The sequence below is a fragment of the Leucoraja erinacea genome, chromosome 34 (genome assembly GCF_028641065.1).
Source record: "Leucoraja erinacea ecotype New England chromosome 34, Leri_hhj_1, whole genome shotgun sequence".
Lineage (NCBI taxonomy): Eukaryota > Metazoa > Chordata > Chondrichthyes > Rajiformes > Rajidae > Leucoraja > Leucoraja erinaceus.
In genome coordinates this window covers 12,511,869-12,526,667 of record NC_073410.1, presented here as the reverse complement: position 1 = coordinate 12,526,667, position 14,799 = coordinate 12,511,869, and the positions used below count along the sequence as shown (strand labels likewise).

The window sequence follows — 14,799 nt, the reverse complement described above, 5'->3', positions numbered from 1 at the left end:
ACCATCGCCCATTCCTTCTCTCCAGAGATGCTGCGAAACCTGCTAAATTACTCCAGCATTTTGTGTCTACCTTCGATTTAAACCAGCATCTGCAGTTCTTTCTTACAAATTGTTCACCCATTCTGTTGTGCTGCTGCAAGGAAGAATTTCATTGTTCTATCTGGGGCATCTGACAATAAAACACTCTTGACTTGACTATTCCTTCCATTGCATTAGGTCTAATGTGCATCCATGAAAATTAATTCAACAATTCAGAAATTAAATTGTTGAAACAATGCAGATTTTCTCCAATCCTTAAGTAAGGAATTCACTCAAGAATGCATGAACCCACAGCTACTAGATGCGTAACATGCAAGGATAGATTTATATATTTTTCTAAAATATTAAATAAAAGCATAAGAGAAAACAAGCATAATTGACCAGAAATTCATTCCCAGTCGGTAGGGCTAATTTTGGTACATGGTATATGTTGTACTATGCATCAGCACTAGCCACATTAGATAAGGTTATTTGCTGTTGTGGATTTTCTTATTACCCAAGAGAACTATTTTAAGTTGTTTCAATTAAAGTGATTCACACTGCCTACAAATTTTAAATCCAACTATACATAATGCAACATCATTAAGATGTAATGAAAGTGAATAAAGCATGAGCAGGACGAGCATCAGTACATATAAGGACACAAAGTGCTGGAGTAACACAGCGGGTCAGGCAGCATCTCTGGAGGACATGGATAGGTGACGTTTTGGGTCACGACCTGAAACGTCACATATCCATGTTCTCCATAAGTCCTGCCCGACTCACTGAGTTACTCCAGCACACTGTATCTTTTTGTGCATCTGAAATTCCTTGTTTCTATATCAGTACATGTAATTTGGCTACATAATGAAAAGAAATTGATTACAAAATGTGATTGAACAGTTTTCTAATTAGTTACAGATCTTAGATTAATGCGACCATCGCTCATTTTACCTCTTATGTCTTTTCCTAGTCGAAGTTGACCTTCTTGAGATGGAGGCTGTAGAAATGTTATCTGTTTGTGGTATCAGTTGTTCTTCTGTAATTTCAGCATTTTGCTGATAATCAGGGTAACTACTTCCAAGAACCGACTGAACCATTCCCAGTACAAACTCTTTCTCTGTAAATAGATACTGCTGATAGAATCTTAGATTTCATACACAAGCAAATACTAGTGAAAATTAGCTTTATTTTGGAACTGCTCTGCCAAAGACAATTAATTGCAGAGTATCCATTACACAGACCAGGCTCCCCACCATTGACCCTATCTACATTTCATTGCTGCCTCATAAAAGGAGCCAACATAATCAAAGATCGACACAAAATCCTGGAGTTTCGGGTTGAGACCCTTCTTCAGGATCTCGATCCGAAACGTCACTCCCGATTCACTCCAGAGATGCTGCCTGTCCTGCTGAGTTACTCCAGCATTTTGTGTCTATTTGCGATGTAAATCAGCATCTGCAGTTCTTTCTTAAGTATAATCAAAGACTTGTCCCACCTTAGTCAATCCTTCTTCTCCCTGCTCCAGTCAGGCAAAAGATACAGAAACTTAAAAGCATGCACAACTAGACAGTCTTCTTGCCCTCTATTATTGGGCTCTGAACGACACTTCCACAAGCTATGGTACTGTCCAACTAACTCCTACCCCATTGCAGATATTGGACTTTGTCCATGGAACATGCACTACAATTCTGAGATCTTTACTCCGCAAACTATATCTTTTCCTTTGCTCTACATATTGTACTTGAGTTTGATTTTATTGCATTTATGTTTAGTGTTATCTGTTTGGATAGCGTACAAAACAAAGGTTTTCAATGTACCTTGGTACACCTGACAATAATAAACCTCAACTAGATGACTGTTCTCTCAAACGTCCCAAAATTCATTGTGCTGTAAAGATAATTGAGATCAGTGGGGAAGTGGAAGTAAGGCAAGATCATAGCGGGAGTCCTACTTCTTAAGTGATTTGCCTTTTTAACTAAATCTTTTTAAAATGCAGTGTTGGACCCCATGGCAGATATTCCACTTGCCCCTTTAGATGTTTTGCAAGCTCCTGAACCCCCCTGTGAGTATTTTGTTAGACTCATTCAAACCTTAAATGATTGAGATCAGTCTTAAACCCCTGAATTTAATAGGGCAAGTTACATACCCAAGGTGATCGATCCTGTATTATTTTATTCTCTGTTTATTAGTTGTTGCGACATGATTTACATCCCTGTGCCATAGTTTGGGCAATTAATTGAATAATAAAAGCAAACTAAATAATAGGGCCTGAAAATGACCATAATTTTAACGCCAGGTTTATTAATGTCATTAAGGGAAGGCAATCTTTTATCTCATACATGCCTTTTAGCTGATCCGTCTTATTTGTTTCTCTAATAGTATGTTGAGTATTTGCGTTTCAATGCCCTCTGAACACAACAACATTGGTAATATAACCATATAACCATATAACAATTACAGCACGGAAACAGGCCATCTCAGTGCCGAACACTTATTTTCCCCTAGTCCCATCTACCTACACTCAGACCATAACCCTCCATTCCTTTCCCATCCATATACCTATCCAATTTATTTTTAAATGATAAAATCGAACCTGCCTCCACCACTTCCACTGGAAGCTCATTCCACACAGCTACCACTCTCTGAGTAAAGAAGTTCCCCCTCATGTTACCCCTAAACTTCTGTCTCTTAATTGTCAAGTCATGTCCTCTTGTTTGAATCTATTACTATAGATTATATTACTATAAATATATGACTTCTTTGTTAGTATTATTCACCATTAGAGCAAGTTATATAAACAAGTATTCTAAACCACCAAGAAATAGCATCAATCACATGATATTAAGGGAATACTTCCAACAAAATTGTATGAGATTTAAGGATTTAGCTACAAAATGAAAGCAGTATAAAGGTTAACCCAGTTAGGGTCAATTGGAACTCGTGCTCCGGTGACAAGTTGAATGTTGTGTCCCCAGTTAATGATTCGCAAAGGCCAAGATTTCCTCACCTTTTTGCCCTGCACAAAGCAGCCACTGCTGGATGGCACAGAACGAGTCAGTTTGTAGAAGTTGGCAAAGCAATTCCAGAACCTCAGAAGGAAAATAAAAATGTGGGTCAGGATGACAGTGATATCACCATGAGAGATAAGGATGATACTGGGAATCGATTCTTGGCGTGGTCTGCAACACAATTGGGAATCGCACCCAGCCTCGTTGCAATGTGCCTCAACAGTGGTCGACCATCATTTGAGAAGTGTGGGAAAGACTGGAAGCCTTGTTTGTTACCGGTCAACTTGTGAAGGCAGATCGAAGAGGGATAGCACGTACATATGCACATGCCCGTATGGCAACACATGGCTGACGGGGGGCAAAAATGAACTAGAGATTACACATACAAGAGTCGGAATAAAGTATTTTTTAGCAATAGAGGTAATGAGGGAACAGGTACAGGAATATTGTGCAACAAGATAAACACAAAATGCTGGAGTAACTTAGCGGGACAGGCAGCATCTCTGTAGAGAAGGAATGTGTGGCATTTCAGGTTCTTTCCGAAACTTCACCCATTCCTTCTCTCTAGAGATGCTGCCTGGCCTGCTGAGTTACTCCAGCATTTTTGCTGTTTATCTTCAGTGTAAACCAGCATCTGCAGTTCCTTCCTGCAGTAATGTGCAACAGTCCCAGTAGAGGTGACTGCAATTACAGGGTGAGAAATTGACCATAATAATTTTAGATCTGGTTATTCATAATGGAAAAGATTGTTATTAAAGCAAAGAGTGGAAGTACTCAGCAGGTTAGGCAGCATTTGTGAAAAGAGAATGAGAGTTAACATTTCAGGTTCATTAAATTTTCACGAGAACTAGGAAAAGTTAGAAGTAATAAAAGCCATGTACATGAAACATTAGCACCAAAACCACAGACAATGCCTAGCAATTTCCAACATTTTCTATTTGTATTTAATATATATTGCATGTGCATTAATGTATTTTATCCTTCTTCAATATTTAAATTATAAATTATGGAAAAATTGATTATTTTTGCAACCTCTCTGTCTGAAAGGAATATAAAAGAATGGATCGACTCGGCTTTAATTCACTGGAATTTAGAAGGATGAGAGGATTAGAAGCATATAAAATTCTTAAGGGATTGGACAGGCTTGATGCATGAAAAATGTTCCCGATGGTGAGGAAAGTCCAGAACCAGGGGCCACAGTTTAAGAATAAGGGGTAGGCCATTTAGGACTGAGATGAGGAAAAATGTCTTCACCCAGAGAGTTGTGAATCTGTGGAATTCTCTGGCACAGAAGGCAGCGGAGGCCAATTCACTGGATGTTTTCTATAAAGAGATATAGCTCTTAGGGCTAATAGAATCAAGGGATATGGGGAGTAAACAGGAGTGTGATACTGATTTTGGATGATCAGCCGTGATTGTATTGAATGGCAGTGCTGGCTCAAAGGGCTGAATGGCCTAGTCCTGCTCCTATTTTCTATGTTTCACCAGGGAAGAATTACAGGGGGTGGGAAAATGAAGTGCACTTCCTGAGATCACATTGGGTTTCCATGTTTCTATAATATAACAGTCAAATTTTGTTCCTTAAAAAAGTTTGGATTCACCAGTAACTCCTTGTCCTGGAAGGGCCCATTGGGTTTATTTCTGTCCAGGGCACCGCTTCTGGAGGATCGGTGACTTGTAGCAGGAGTGCAACTTGGCATGATGCGGCCAGTCAGGGCAGAATATTGAGTCCCTCGTCTTTCCTCCGTCTGACAAAACAAAAGGAAATATTGCAGTGATTGTTCTTGCAGTGAGCTCTGAATCTTCCAAAAACGAAAGTTTTGCTTCAAGTACATGTTTGTACGTTCTCCCCGTGACTTGCGTGGGTTTTCTCAGAGAACTTTGATTCCCTCTCACACACTCCAAAGACGACAGGTTTGTAGGTTAATTGTCTTGGTAGAAAAACAATGTCAAGATTGTCCCTAGTGCAGGGTAGTGTTAAGGTTCGGGGATCGTAGGTCGGTGCAGACGCAGTGGGCCGAAGGGCCTATAATTAGCGAGGAGGTACAGAATTATGACATTGAGAACGGAGACAAGGAAACACTTTTTCTCACAGAGAGTGGTGAGTCTGTGGAATTCTCTGCCTCAGAGGGCAGTGGAGCCAGGTTCTCTGGATGCTTTCAAGAGAGAGCTGGATAGGGCTCTTAAAAATACCAGAGTCAGGGGATATGGGGAGAAGGCACGAACGGGGTACTAATTGGGGATGATCAGCCATGGTCACATTGAATGGCGGTGCTGGCTCGAAGGGCTGAATGGCCTACTCCTGCACCTATTGTCTATTGTCTTTTGTCTATTGACATAAATGGAATTCTCTCCTTCAGTCTCGACCCGAAACGTCACCCATTCCTTCTCTCCAGAGATGCTGCCTGTCCCACTGAGTTACTCCAGCATTTTGTGTCTACCTTCTCTCCTTAACAGCAAGTAAGGCAGCAAAAAGGAAATCTAGGAGCTCTGGTGAATTTACCACGTCAGTCACCACCTAGGAACAGTTCTTCCGCTATTTAAGCACACGAAACGAAAGTGTCTTATACAAAAACAGAGCAATAAATGCAGGTATTTTGCAAAACCACTATCACTAATGACAGGTGTGCTGACCTTCTTTTGTTCAGGCTGTTCAGGTGCAAGGAAACAGGCTTTAGAGGTAAATTCTCTCAGTTCATCTCGCCACGCTTCCGACAATGGTGCTGAAATAAAAAATGTTTTTCTTCTCAGATTAATAAACAACATGAAATAATGCCTAATACCTTTATTCCAAATAATGCCTTATTATAGAGTGAAGTATCATTCATCCATTCATCCATTCATTCATTCATTCATTCATTCATTCATTCATTCATTCATTCATTCATTCAATCAATCATTCATTCATTCACTCCCTCAATCATTCACTCATTCATTCATCCATTCATACATTCATTCATCCACTCACTCACTGAATGCATTCACTCACTCACTCATCCAATCATTCAATCATTCATCACTCACTCATTCATTCATCCATGCATTCATTCAATCATTCATTCATTCATACTTTCATTCATTCATAATGCCTAAATAAATAACGTCCGGCATGCTTCAATATTAAAGTTTTTTCCAAAAATGTTGATCCATTCAAAAATATGAATAGAAGATGATAATTTGAAGGAATACTTTGATCCTCAAGATATGCTTTAAAAGTGGAGACACAGGACTCTGAAGATGTTGGAATCTTTCTTTTAGTCCGAAGAAGGGTCAGAGCCTGAGACTATCTATGGAGTCTATCCCTCCATAGATGTTGCCTGATCCGCCGAGTTCCTCCTTCATGTTGCTTTTTGTTATAGTTTAAAGGTACATTTCAAAATATCTAATTAACAGACATTGGGGGATAATCTTGAGCTATTACAAATGTTCTACATTCTCTGAGAATGCTCTAGCAGAAGACCAGTATTAAATAGCTGGAGAAAAGCAAATTCAAAGCTAGTTTCCATGTAGCTATATGGACATACAGTGACAGCTTGAATTGATAGCATCATTCACATGTCAAATTATTTTGCAAGGATGTCTCCAAACAGAATCTGACACTGCACCTCAGCATTTTATTGAGTGGCCAAATGAAATGTCTATGGGGCTGGGGACTGTCTGAAAGAATGGGGGTTGGGGGATGCTTATCACAGAATGGTTGCAGCACAAGAGGAGATCATTCGGCCCATCATGTCCATGTCGGCTCTGTTCCAAACTAACTCTTCAATTTCATAGTCTTCCAATTTTTTTCATCTCCAATGATATATCCAATTATTTTTTTAAAGCTATCTGTCTCTACCACATTTCCAGGTAGTGTGATTCCATTTCCTACAGTATGATACACCACTCTTAATTCTCTCCATTTTTTGTTAAATGTATAACCTCTTGTCTACGACTTCACTGCCATAGAAACCAGTCAACCTCCATCCTCTCTGTCCAGAACTGTATCATTTTCTACAGTTCTATCAAATTTCTGGCAGCCTTTTCTTCAACGAAAACCGTCCTTGCTTCTCTGTTCTAAGTTTTTAACATGTTCCTGTGCTGGATGTTTCTATGTTCTAAATCTTAACTCTCGTAGATATCCTTCCACCTGTGACAAGTTCCAATCCACAAAAGGCATATAAAAACTCTATTTTTGTTTCTAATTTGCTTTCAGTCCTTTCAGGCTCTCATTAAGTTCTTTGTTCACAAGTTCATGTCATAGGAGCAGAATTAAGCTATTCAGCCCATTGAGTCTGCTCTGCCATTCAATCATGGTTGATAGATCTCTCCCTCAACCCCATTCTCCTGCCTTCTCCCTGCAACCATTGACTTCCTTTCTAATCAATAACCTGCCATTCTCAACTTTCATAATATCGCTATCCCGTCACCGTCGCTGGGTCAAAGTCCTGCAACCCCCTCCCTGTCAGCACCGTGGGTCTTCCCGCACCTCAAGGACCATGGTGGTCCAAGAAGGCAGCTCCCCGCCAAAACCACCCCAAGGACAAATGTGGTTAAACTGATGATAGACACAAAAAGCTGGTGTAACTCAGCGGGACGGGCAGCATCTATGGAGAGAAGGAATGGATGACGTTTCTTAATGCTCGCTCAGCCTGAGAATTCCACGTCCCTTCGATGGATAAAAAAACAAGAAGGAAACTTTAGATTTAGAAGATTAAGGAAATTAAATCCACACAGCACGGAACCAGACCACTCCTTGTTGGCCTTGTTGTCGCCCAGTATGCATTAAAATAACACTGACAAAACATACCTAGGGCGGGCTTTGGGATATTTCCATCACCAAAGGCATTACATTGGAAAATACTGATGGGCAGTCCAAGTCTTCCCATGATTGTAGTTGGAAATTGGCTCTTTATCAATGGATGTGGAGAAAGAGGAGTGTTGCCATGCCAGTCATCATTTACTGTGCAAACAGGCATCCCATTGAGTCCTGTGAAAAGAAAAGATTTGAAAAGGGTACATCTATTTTTTGTAATTGTATTTACTGCTGTTGGGTTTGGAGATATGGGATGCAATTCTTTGGCTCAACACATGAGCAATAATGTTTCACATGTAAACATTGGCATCAACATTTTTAACTCAAATTTTTTAATTCAAAATTAAATTGGACCAAAAAACTGACTGGGAAATTGACATAATTCTATTTCAGTAGAAATAATTAGTTGAAGATCTCTCCATCATTGCCTTCAGAATGACAACTTCAGGTGTCATAGAAGTAAAATTTGATCAAACTCCCATAGAGATACTGGGCAAGATCATGTTAATGGCAAATCAGCAGTTCTGTATAGAATCACTAAATCTATGACATTTTGTAGAACAAGGAACTGCAGGTGCTGGTTTTTTAAAAAAAAACACACAAAGTGCTGGAGTAATTCTGCAGCATCTCTTGAGAACATGAATAGGAGATGTTTTTGGTCCGTACTATCTTTCAGATTGATTGTGCATTTGGGGAAGGAAGCTAGAAGAGAGGAGAGACAGGACAAAGCCAAGTAGCTAATAGGTGGATACAGATGAGGGGGATGTCGATAGGCAGATGGTAGACAAAAGCCAGAGATGAAAAGACAAAAGGTGGCAGACAAAAGGATTGAAGAGTTGCGATTTGTGAAATTCGAGGAAGTAATGTAGGTGGGAGGAGACGTTTCAGGTTGAGACCTTTCATCAGACTGAGAGTCAGGGAGGGGAACACTAGAGGTGTGGGAAGGTACAGGACCAGGCATGATCTCCAGAGGTGCTGCCTATCCCAATGAGTTACTCCAGAACCTTGTGGCTTTTCGAGGGCATTCAGTAATATGCTGAGCAGCAGACTTGTTTCCTATTTCCTAAATTCTAATTACTATTATTTTTTTTAATTCATGTGAGTGTGATTTCAGAAGAATTATTTTTTTTTCACTTTTGCAAACTTTTATTTAGATACATTTTGGCTTTCTAAATGTTTCTGATCTGTTGGAAGGTCACCAGGGCAGAACATGGGTCGATACAAATGGCTGGAGTAACTCAGCAGGACAGGCGGCATCCCTGGAGAGAAGAAATGGGTGACGTTTCAGAAGGGTCTCGACCCGAAACGTCACACATTCCTTCTCTCCAGAGGTGCTGCCTGCCTCGCTGAGTTATTCCAGCTTTTTGTGTTTATCTTCGGTTAAAACCAGCATCTGCAGTTCCTTCCCACGGAATCTGGAAGAGCGAATGGGCAGGATATGGCAAATTGAATGTCTGCTTTCTAAATGTTTCTGATCTGTTAGAAGGCCATCATGGTAGTACATGGGTGGGAGCCCAGCTTCAGCATTCTGTAGTGGTCACCTCTTGCTCTATCTTGGGGTTCGATTGCAACAGTAAACGCAGCAGATGTTGGGAGCCATGTGACGGCAAAGCCAGTAACAATAGACAATAGGTGCAGGAGTAGGCCATTCAGCCCTTCGAGCCAGCACCGCCATTCAATGTGATCATGGCTGATCATCCAAAATCAGTACCCCCGTTTCTGCCTTCTCCCCATATCCCCTGACTCCGCTATCTTTAAGAGCCCTATCAAGTTCTCTCTTGACAGCACCAGAGAACCTGCCTCCACCGCCCTCTGAGGCAGAGAATTCCAGAGACTCATCACTCTCTGTGAGAAAAAGTGTTTCTTCGTCTCCGTTCTAAATGGCTTACTCCTTATTCTTAAACTGTGGTCCCCTGGTTCTGGACTCCCCCAACATCGGGAACATGTTTCCTGCCTCTAGCGTATCCAAACCCTTAACAACCTTTTGCCGTCTGAACTAACATTTTGGAAATACTCAGATCTCCATCGTTCACCGTATATTACTTTAACGGTAAAATCTTATCACTGTACTACAGACAGCTCAAATATTCAGCTATTCATTCTTTTTGCCATTTCATAGAACATGTAAAAATAAAGCACAAGAACAGGCCTTTCGGCCCATTATATCTGTGCAGAATATGATACCAAGAACAACTGTTATCTACCTACACATAATCCATATTCCTCTATTCACTCCGTATCCATTGCCTATTCAAGAGATGTGTAGGAAAGAACTGCAGATGCTGGTTTAAATGCAAGATAGACCCAAAAAGCCAGAGTAACTCAGCAGGACAGACGGCATCTCTGGAGAATGAGACTCATACCCGACACTGCCTCCACCTCCATCCACAGCAGCGTGTGACAGAGACTAGCCACTGTTGGTGTAAAAACCTCTCCTTTAAACTTTGCCCCTAACTGGCCCCATAGCAGAAGTGTCCATGTCGTGGGGCTGGAAACTGGAAGTATCCTGAGCTAATTCTGCCACCACCATCATTCAGTGATGGCTCCCACTGATTGTCGCCGGAAGCTTGCGTCCTTTTCAGGACGAACGATGACAGCGAGGCCAACATTTGTAACAAGACGGACTCGAAAAGAAGAAGAAGCCCCTAACTTCTGTAAGTTATGCCCTCCAGTATTTGGATCTTCCGTCCCAGGAAAAAGGTTCTGACTGTCATTTCATTTGCAGTTAAACAAGGTGTCAGAGAGTAATTGTGGGATCACATGTCCAAAAACAACTCCTCGCTGGTGTAGGACCTCCCTCAATCTAGGAAGGGGGCTCACTTTGAAGAAAGCGCAATATAATTGCAGACATTGAACTGGGGAGGTGCGAGGGAATTCCAGAAGCAGAAGGCAGGATGCTCGGAGTCGGTCAATCGGAGTCGGTTTACACGCTCCCAATCCGTGTATTAACCTGTTATGTGTTTCATACTTTTTATGACATCTTTTACGTTTGAATATGTAATCATATTCAAAATTATCTAAATGAACCCAAGTATTTCAGCTTATGTCAGCTTAATGAACCCAAGTAAATTTGTGTTTATTGTATGTTTTGTTATTATTGATTCTGTGTATGACTGCAGGCAACATAATTTCGTTCAGACCGTAAGGTCTGAATGACAATAAAGGATCTATCTATCTATAAATCAGCTTGATGAACCAAGATGAAACGCAATCCATCCGCACCAACCAATATCCAACATTTCGATACAATAACTAATTAGAGCAATCTTAACAAACTCCTTGGCCACATCTCATTCATTTCTCATGTCTCTCATGGCTCAATGGACACAATAAGCTTTTATCCATTTATATTCTCTGATTTTTGATAGGTACAAGTTATAACACCAACAATGATGTTGAAGCATTTGTATATACCAGATTAAAAAACATTTGAAAAGGTCTGTGCCCCCGTCCCACTTAGGAAACCTGAACGGAAACCTCTGGACCCAAGGTTTCCGTGCGGTTCCCGGTTGCGATGCTAGTTGAAGGTGGTTGCCGGAGGTTGCAGGTAGTGGAAGGTCTTACCTTCCACTACCTGCAACCTCCGGCAACCACCTGCAACCTCCGGCAACCTATTTTTAGTCGCGGCCGGTTTTGAATTTTTTGAAATAATCGCCGGAACATAGAAGAAGTGGAAACCACTTTCAACCATTAGGGAGACTGACAAAAACCTCCGGGAACCGCACGGAAACCTTGGGTGGGGCGCAAAGTCTCCAGAGGTTTCCGTTCAGGTTTCCTAAGTGGGACAGGGACATAATAGTGCACGAGTATTGAAAATGGAATGGGATAAGAGATACTCCTACAATAGGGAGCCAAATCTAATAGGTTTTTCTCTGTGCAATAAGAAATAACATTTGATGTGGTAGTGAAGAGGAATATTCTGAAATTATATGAAATTATTCTGAATATGATGATTTATGCCGACATCATTATTTCTGGATCAGTTCAGTAAAGAAGGGAAAGTGCTTTGGTCAACCATATCTGCATGGTGAAAGAAGGCAAATAATTGATTAATAGAAGGTCTTACCATTGATATGTGTTACACGATGAGGGTGAGGATTATGCCTTGAGAAAAAGGAGTGGTGGCTCAGCATTCCAAAGCGCATGCTGTTGTTTGATTGTGGCCTCTCAGCACCGAGACTGAAGCGTAGCAGTGAATTAAGAGGCATCGAGCCTGATTTCCTTGTCACCGTAGGCTCTTGCTTGCTTTTGAATGGATCGAGGACTGGTTGACCTAATTTCTCCATGGTTTCCTTCACTGATGTCTTCCCATTGCTTTCAGAAGGATATAGAGCCATTAAGAAATAATGTTAGAAAGGTCTGAAGAAGACTCACATCACTGGCATATCTGAATTTGTTTTATAGAAGAGCAAAATTCACATGTCATCTAGTTGAGAAAATCATTTGAGATTTGACTTACCTCATCCCTGTTTGCAACTGACTTCATGGCATTGTCAATCCCTTTCTCTGAATCTTCCTCCTGTTTGTTCTACACTTGTCTGTGATCTATCTATTATCCCAGTTTTCATTGCTGGATCATAGATGGCTATTCTTTTAGCTGCGTAGAATCTAAGTGCTAAACCTCCCTATCTCTCTACTTCCCTTTCTATTACAATGTGTTTTGTTTTTTTCGCCCATTGACCAAGCCTTTAATATTTCTTTTCAATATCAGCCTGTGATTGCCTTTAATAATAACAGTAATAATTTGTACATAAAAAGTTGTATTTATGTAATGCTTTTAAAATGGTAAAAAAAATCACCCAGGAATAACATGAATCAGAATGCATGCAGTGACCATGGCAGCATTTTCTGCTCTTCAGAAGATAGTAGTGAGCTAACTTTCTTAAACTGCAGAAGTATTTCTGATAAGCATACTCCCAAGGGTTGTAAATGTTGCATCTAATATTTTGATAATAAGGAGCAGTGATATATTTCCAAGTCAGGGCAGTGAGTGATTGGAAAGGCAATCTCCAATTGCAGTGACTACAGTACTTAAGGTGATGGTTGCTCTGACAATCAAACAGATATACCCCGTCATTAAGCTTCCTGGCTGTTGTTGGTTCTGCACTTACCTCTTGCTTCCCCAACCATTCACCATGTATAAGGCTCACGTATAGAGAGCCACATAACTCTCTTAACTTGAGCCTTAAAGATGGTGAAAGGTCGAGTCACTTGCTGCAGGATACCCAACCTCTAAGCTGCTCTGATAGCCACAGTCTTCATGTCACTAGTCCATTTGCTCCTAGTCAGTGGTGACTCCCAGGATGTTGATGGTAGAGAACCAGTGAAGACAATGGCAAGAGTCAAGACTGTTTTATTCTCATATGTCCCAGATAGAACAATGACATTCTTACTTGCAGCAGCGCAACAGAATGTGTAAATATAGTGCACTGTAAACAATATAATAAACACGAGAGAAAAAAAAGTTCAGTGTGTGTACATTGAACATTGAACAAACATTAAGGGTAGATGACTAGACTCTCTTGCACTTGTATAGAACAGATGATGCTTCAAGATAAAACCAAAATGCTGGTGTAACTCGGCAGGACAGGCAACATCTCTGGAGAGAAGGAATGGTGACATTTAGGGTAGAGATATTTCTTTGGTATAAACCAGCATCTGCAGTCCCTTCCTACTGACTTTGTAATGCTCGGGATCTTTGCGGGACACTGAAGTGGATCATCCACCCAGCATATCCGTGTGAATAATGATTGCAAATGTTTCATTCTTGTTTTAAGCTCAGCCCTAGTAATGTTGAGGTTAGGGATGTTAGCAAAATCTCTATCTCACTTTCTCATTCCCAACGAGAGTTAGCAAGGATCAGAATTTTGAGCGGAACTGTTAAGGGCCCTCGGAGGCCGTAGAAGTCAGTGGATATTCATAGCGGCTCGTTATGCCGGACGTAGGTACTCGGGGCTATTTTTTTACTCGTGAACATTTTTCATCGGGCCGAATAAACGTCCCGACTTACCTGATGCGCCGAGTACCTACGGCTGGTATAACGAGCCGCTACAAAATATCCACGGCCTCTGACGGACTCGGTACAAACATTCTGCGAGTTTGAAAACTCGGGGGAATTCGTGAATAACTCGGGAAAGTGGGACTGGCCCTTTAGTTGGTGAATCACTCCCTCTGCTGCTTGTGCTATTTTGTATGCATGTGGCATAGTGTTCCAGCCTTTCCAATTTGGCACGTTATTATTCGATACCTTTTGTGCTGCTCCCAGCATGCCAGTCTGCTTTCTTCAATGCACGCCCTGTGTTGATAATAATGATAGACTGATGGCTAGAGTGGGCCACAGGATTGCAACCTATATGGGAATACAGTTCTGTGCTGCTGTTACCCCACGGCATAGCACGATGCCCAAATATGAGCTGCCACATAGTTTCACCGAATGCAAAAGAGTGTGACCTTGTCTAGTAAAGACAGAACTTTGCCTTCACAAGGAGTTTGCTGTGTCATAAAAGGAGAATCATGTAAGGATGTATAATCAAGAATATGTAGGAAGGAACTGCAGATGGTGGTTTAAACCGAAGATAGACACAAAAAGCTGCAGTAACTCAGCGGGACCGGCAGCATCTCTGGAGAGAAGGACTGGGTGATGTTTCGGGTCGAGACCTTTCTTCAGACTGGTTAGGGATAAGGGAAACGAGAGATATAGACGATGATGTGGCGAGATAAACAACAATGAATAAAAGATATGCAAATAAGTAACAATGATAAAGCAAACAGGCCATTGTTGGTTGTTTGTAAGGTGAAAACAAGAAGCTAGTGTGACTTGGGTGGGGGAGGTGATAGAGGGAGGGGGAATGCCAGGGCTACTTGGCGTGAGAGAAATCAATATTCACACCACATATAACATTCATATAATCAAGAATGTTCTTTTTAAAGTAGAATCATAGCCTAACCAAGAGCCAACCGGGCCAGAAGGCAGAC

At 41.1% G+C, this 14,799-nt stretch overlaps 1 protein-coding gene across 1 annotated transcript in view; it reads right to left on the bottom strand.

The window, feature by feature from the left end:
- Positions 1–14,799, bottom strand: part of LOC129713006 (protein TBATA-like) — a 28,527-nt gene that overhangs the window by 5,649 nt on the left and 8,079 nt on the right. The window contains exons 4-9 of the mRNA XM_055661848.1: positions 11,891–12,138; positions 7,819–7,998; positions 5,664–5,752; positions 4,631–4,777; positions 3,029–3,110; positions 973–1,138 (exon numbers count right to left, since the gene is read on the bottom strand). Coding sequence (XP_055517823.1) covers positions 973–1,138; positions 3,029–3,110; positions 4,631–4,777; positions 5,664–5,752; positions 7,819–7,998; positions 11,891–12,138 — 912 coding nt within the window. The remainder of the gene's footprint in view (positions 1–972; positions 1,139–3,028; positions 3,111–4,630; positions 4,778–5,663; positions 5,753–7,818; positions 7,999–11,890; positions 12,139–14,799) is intronic.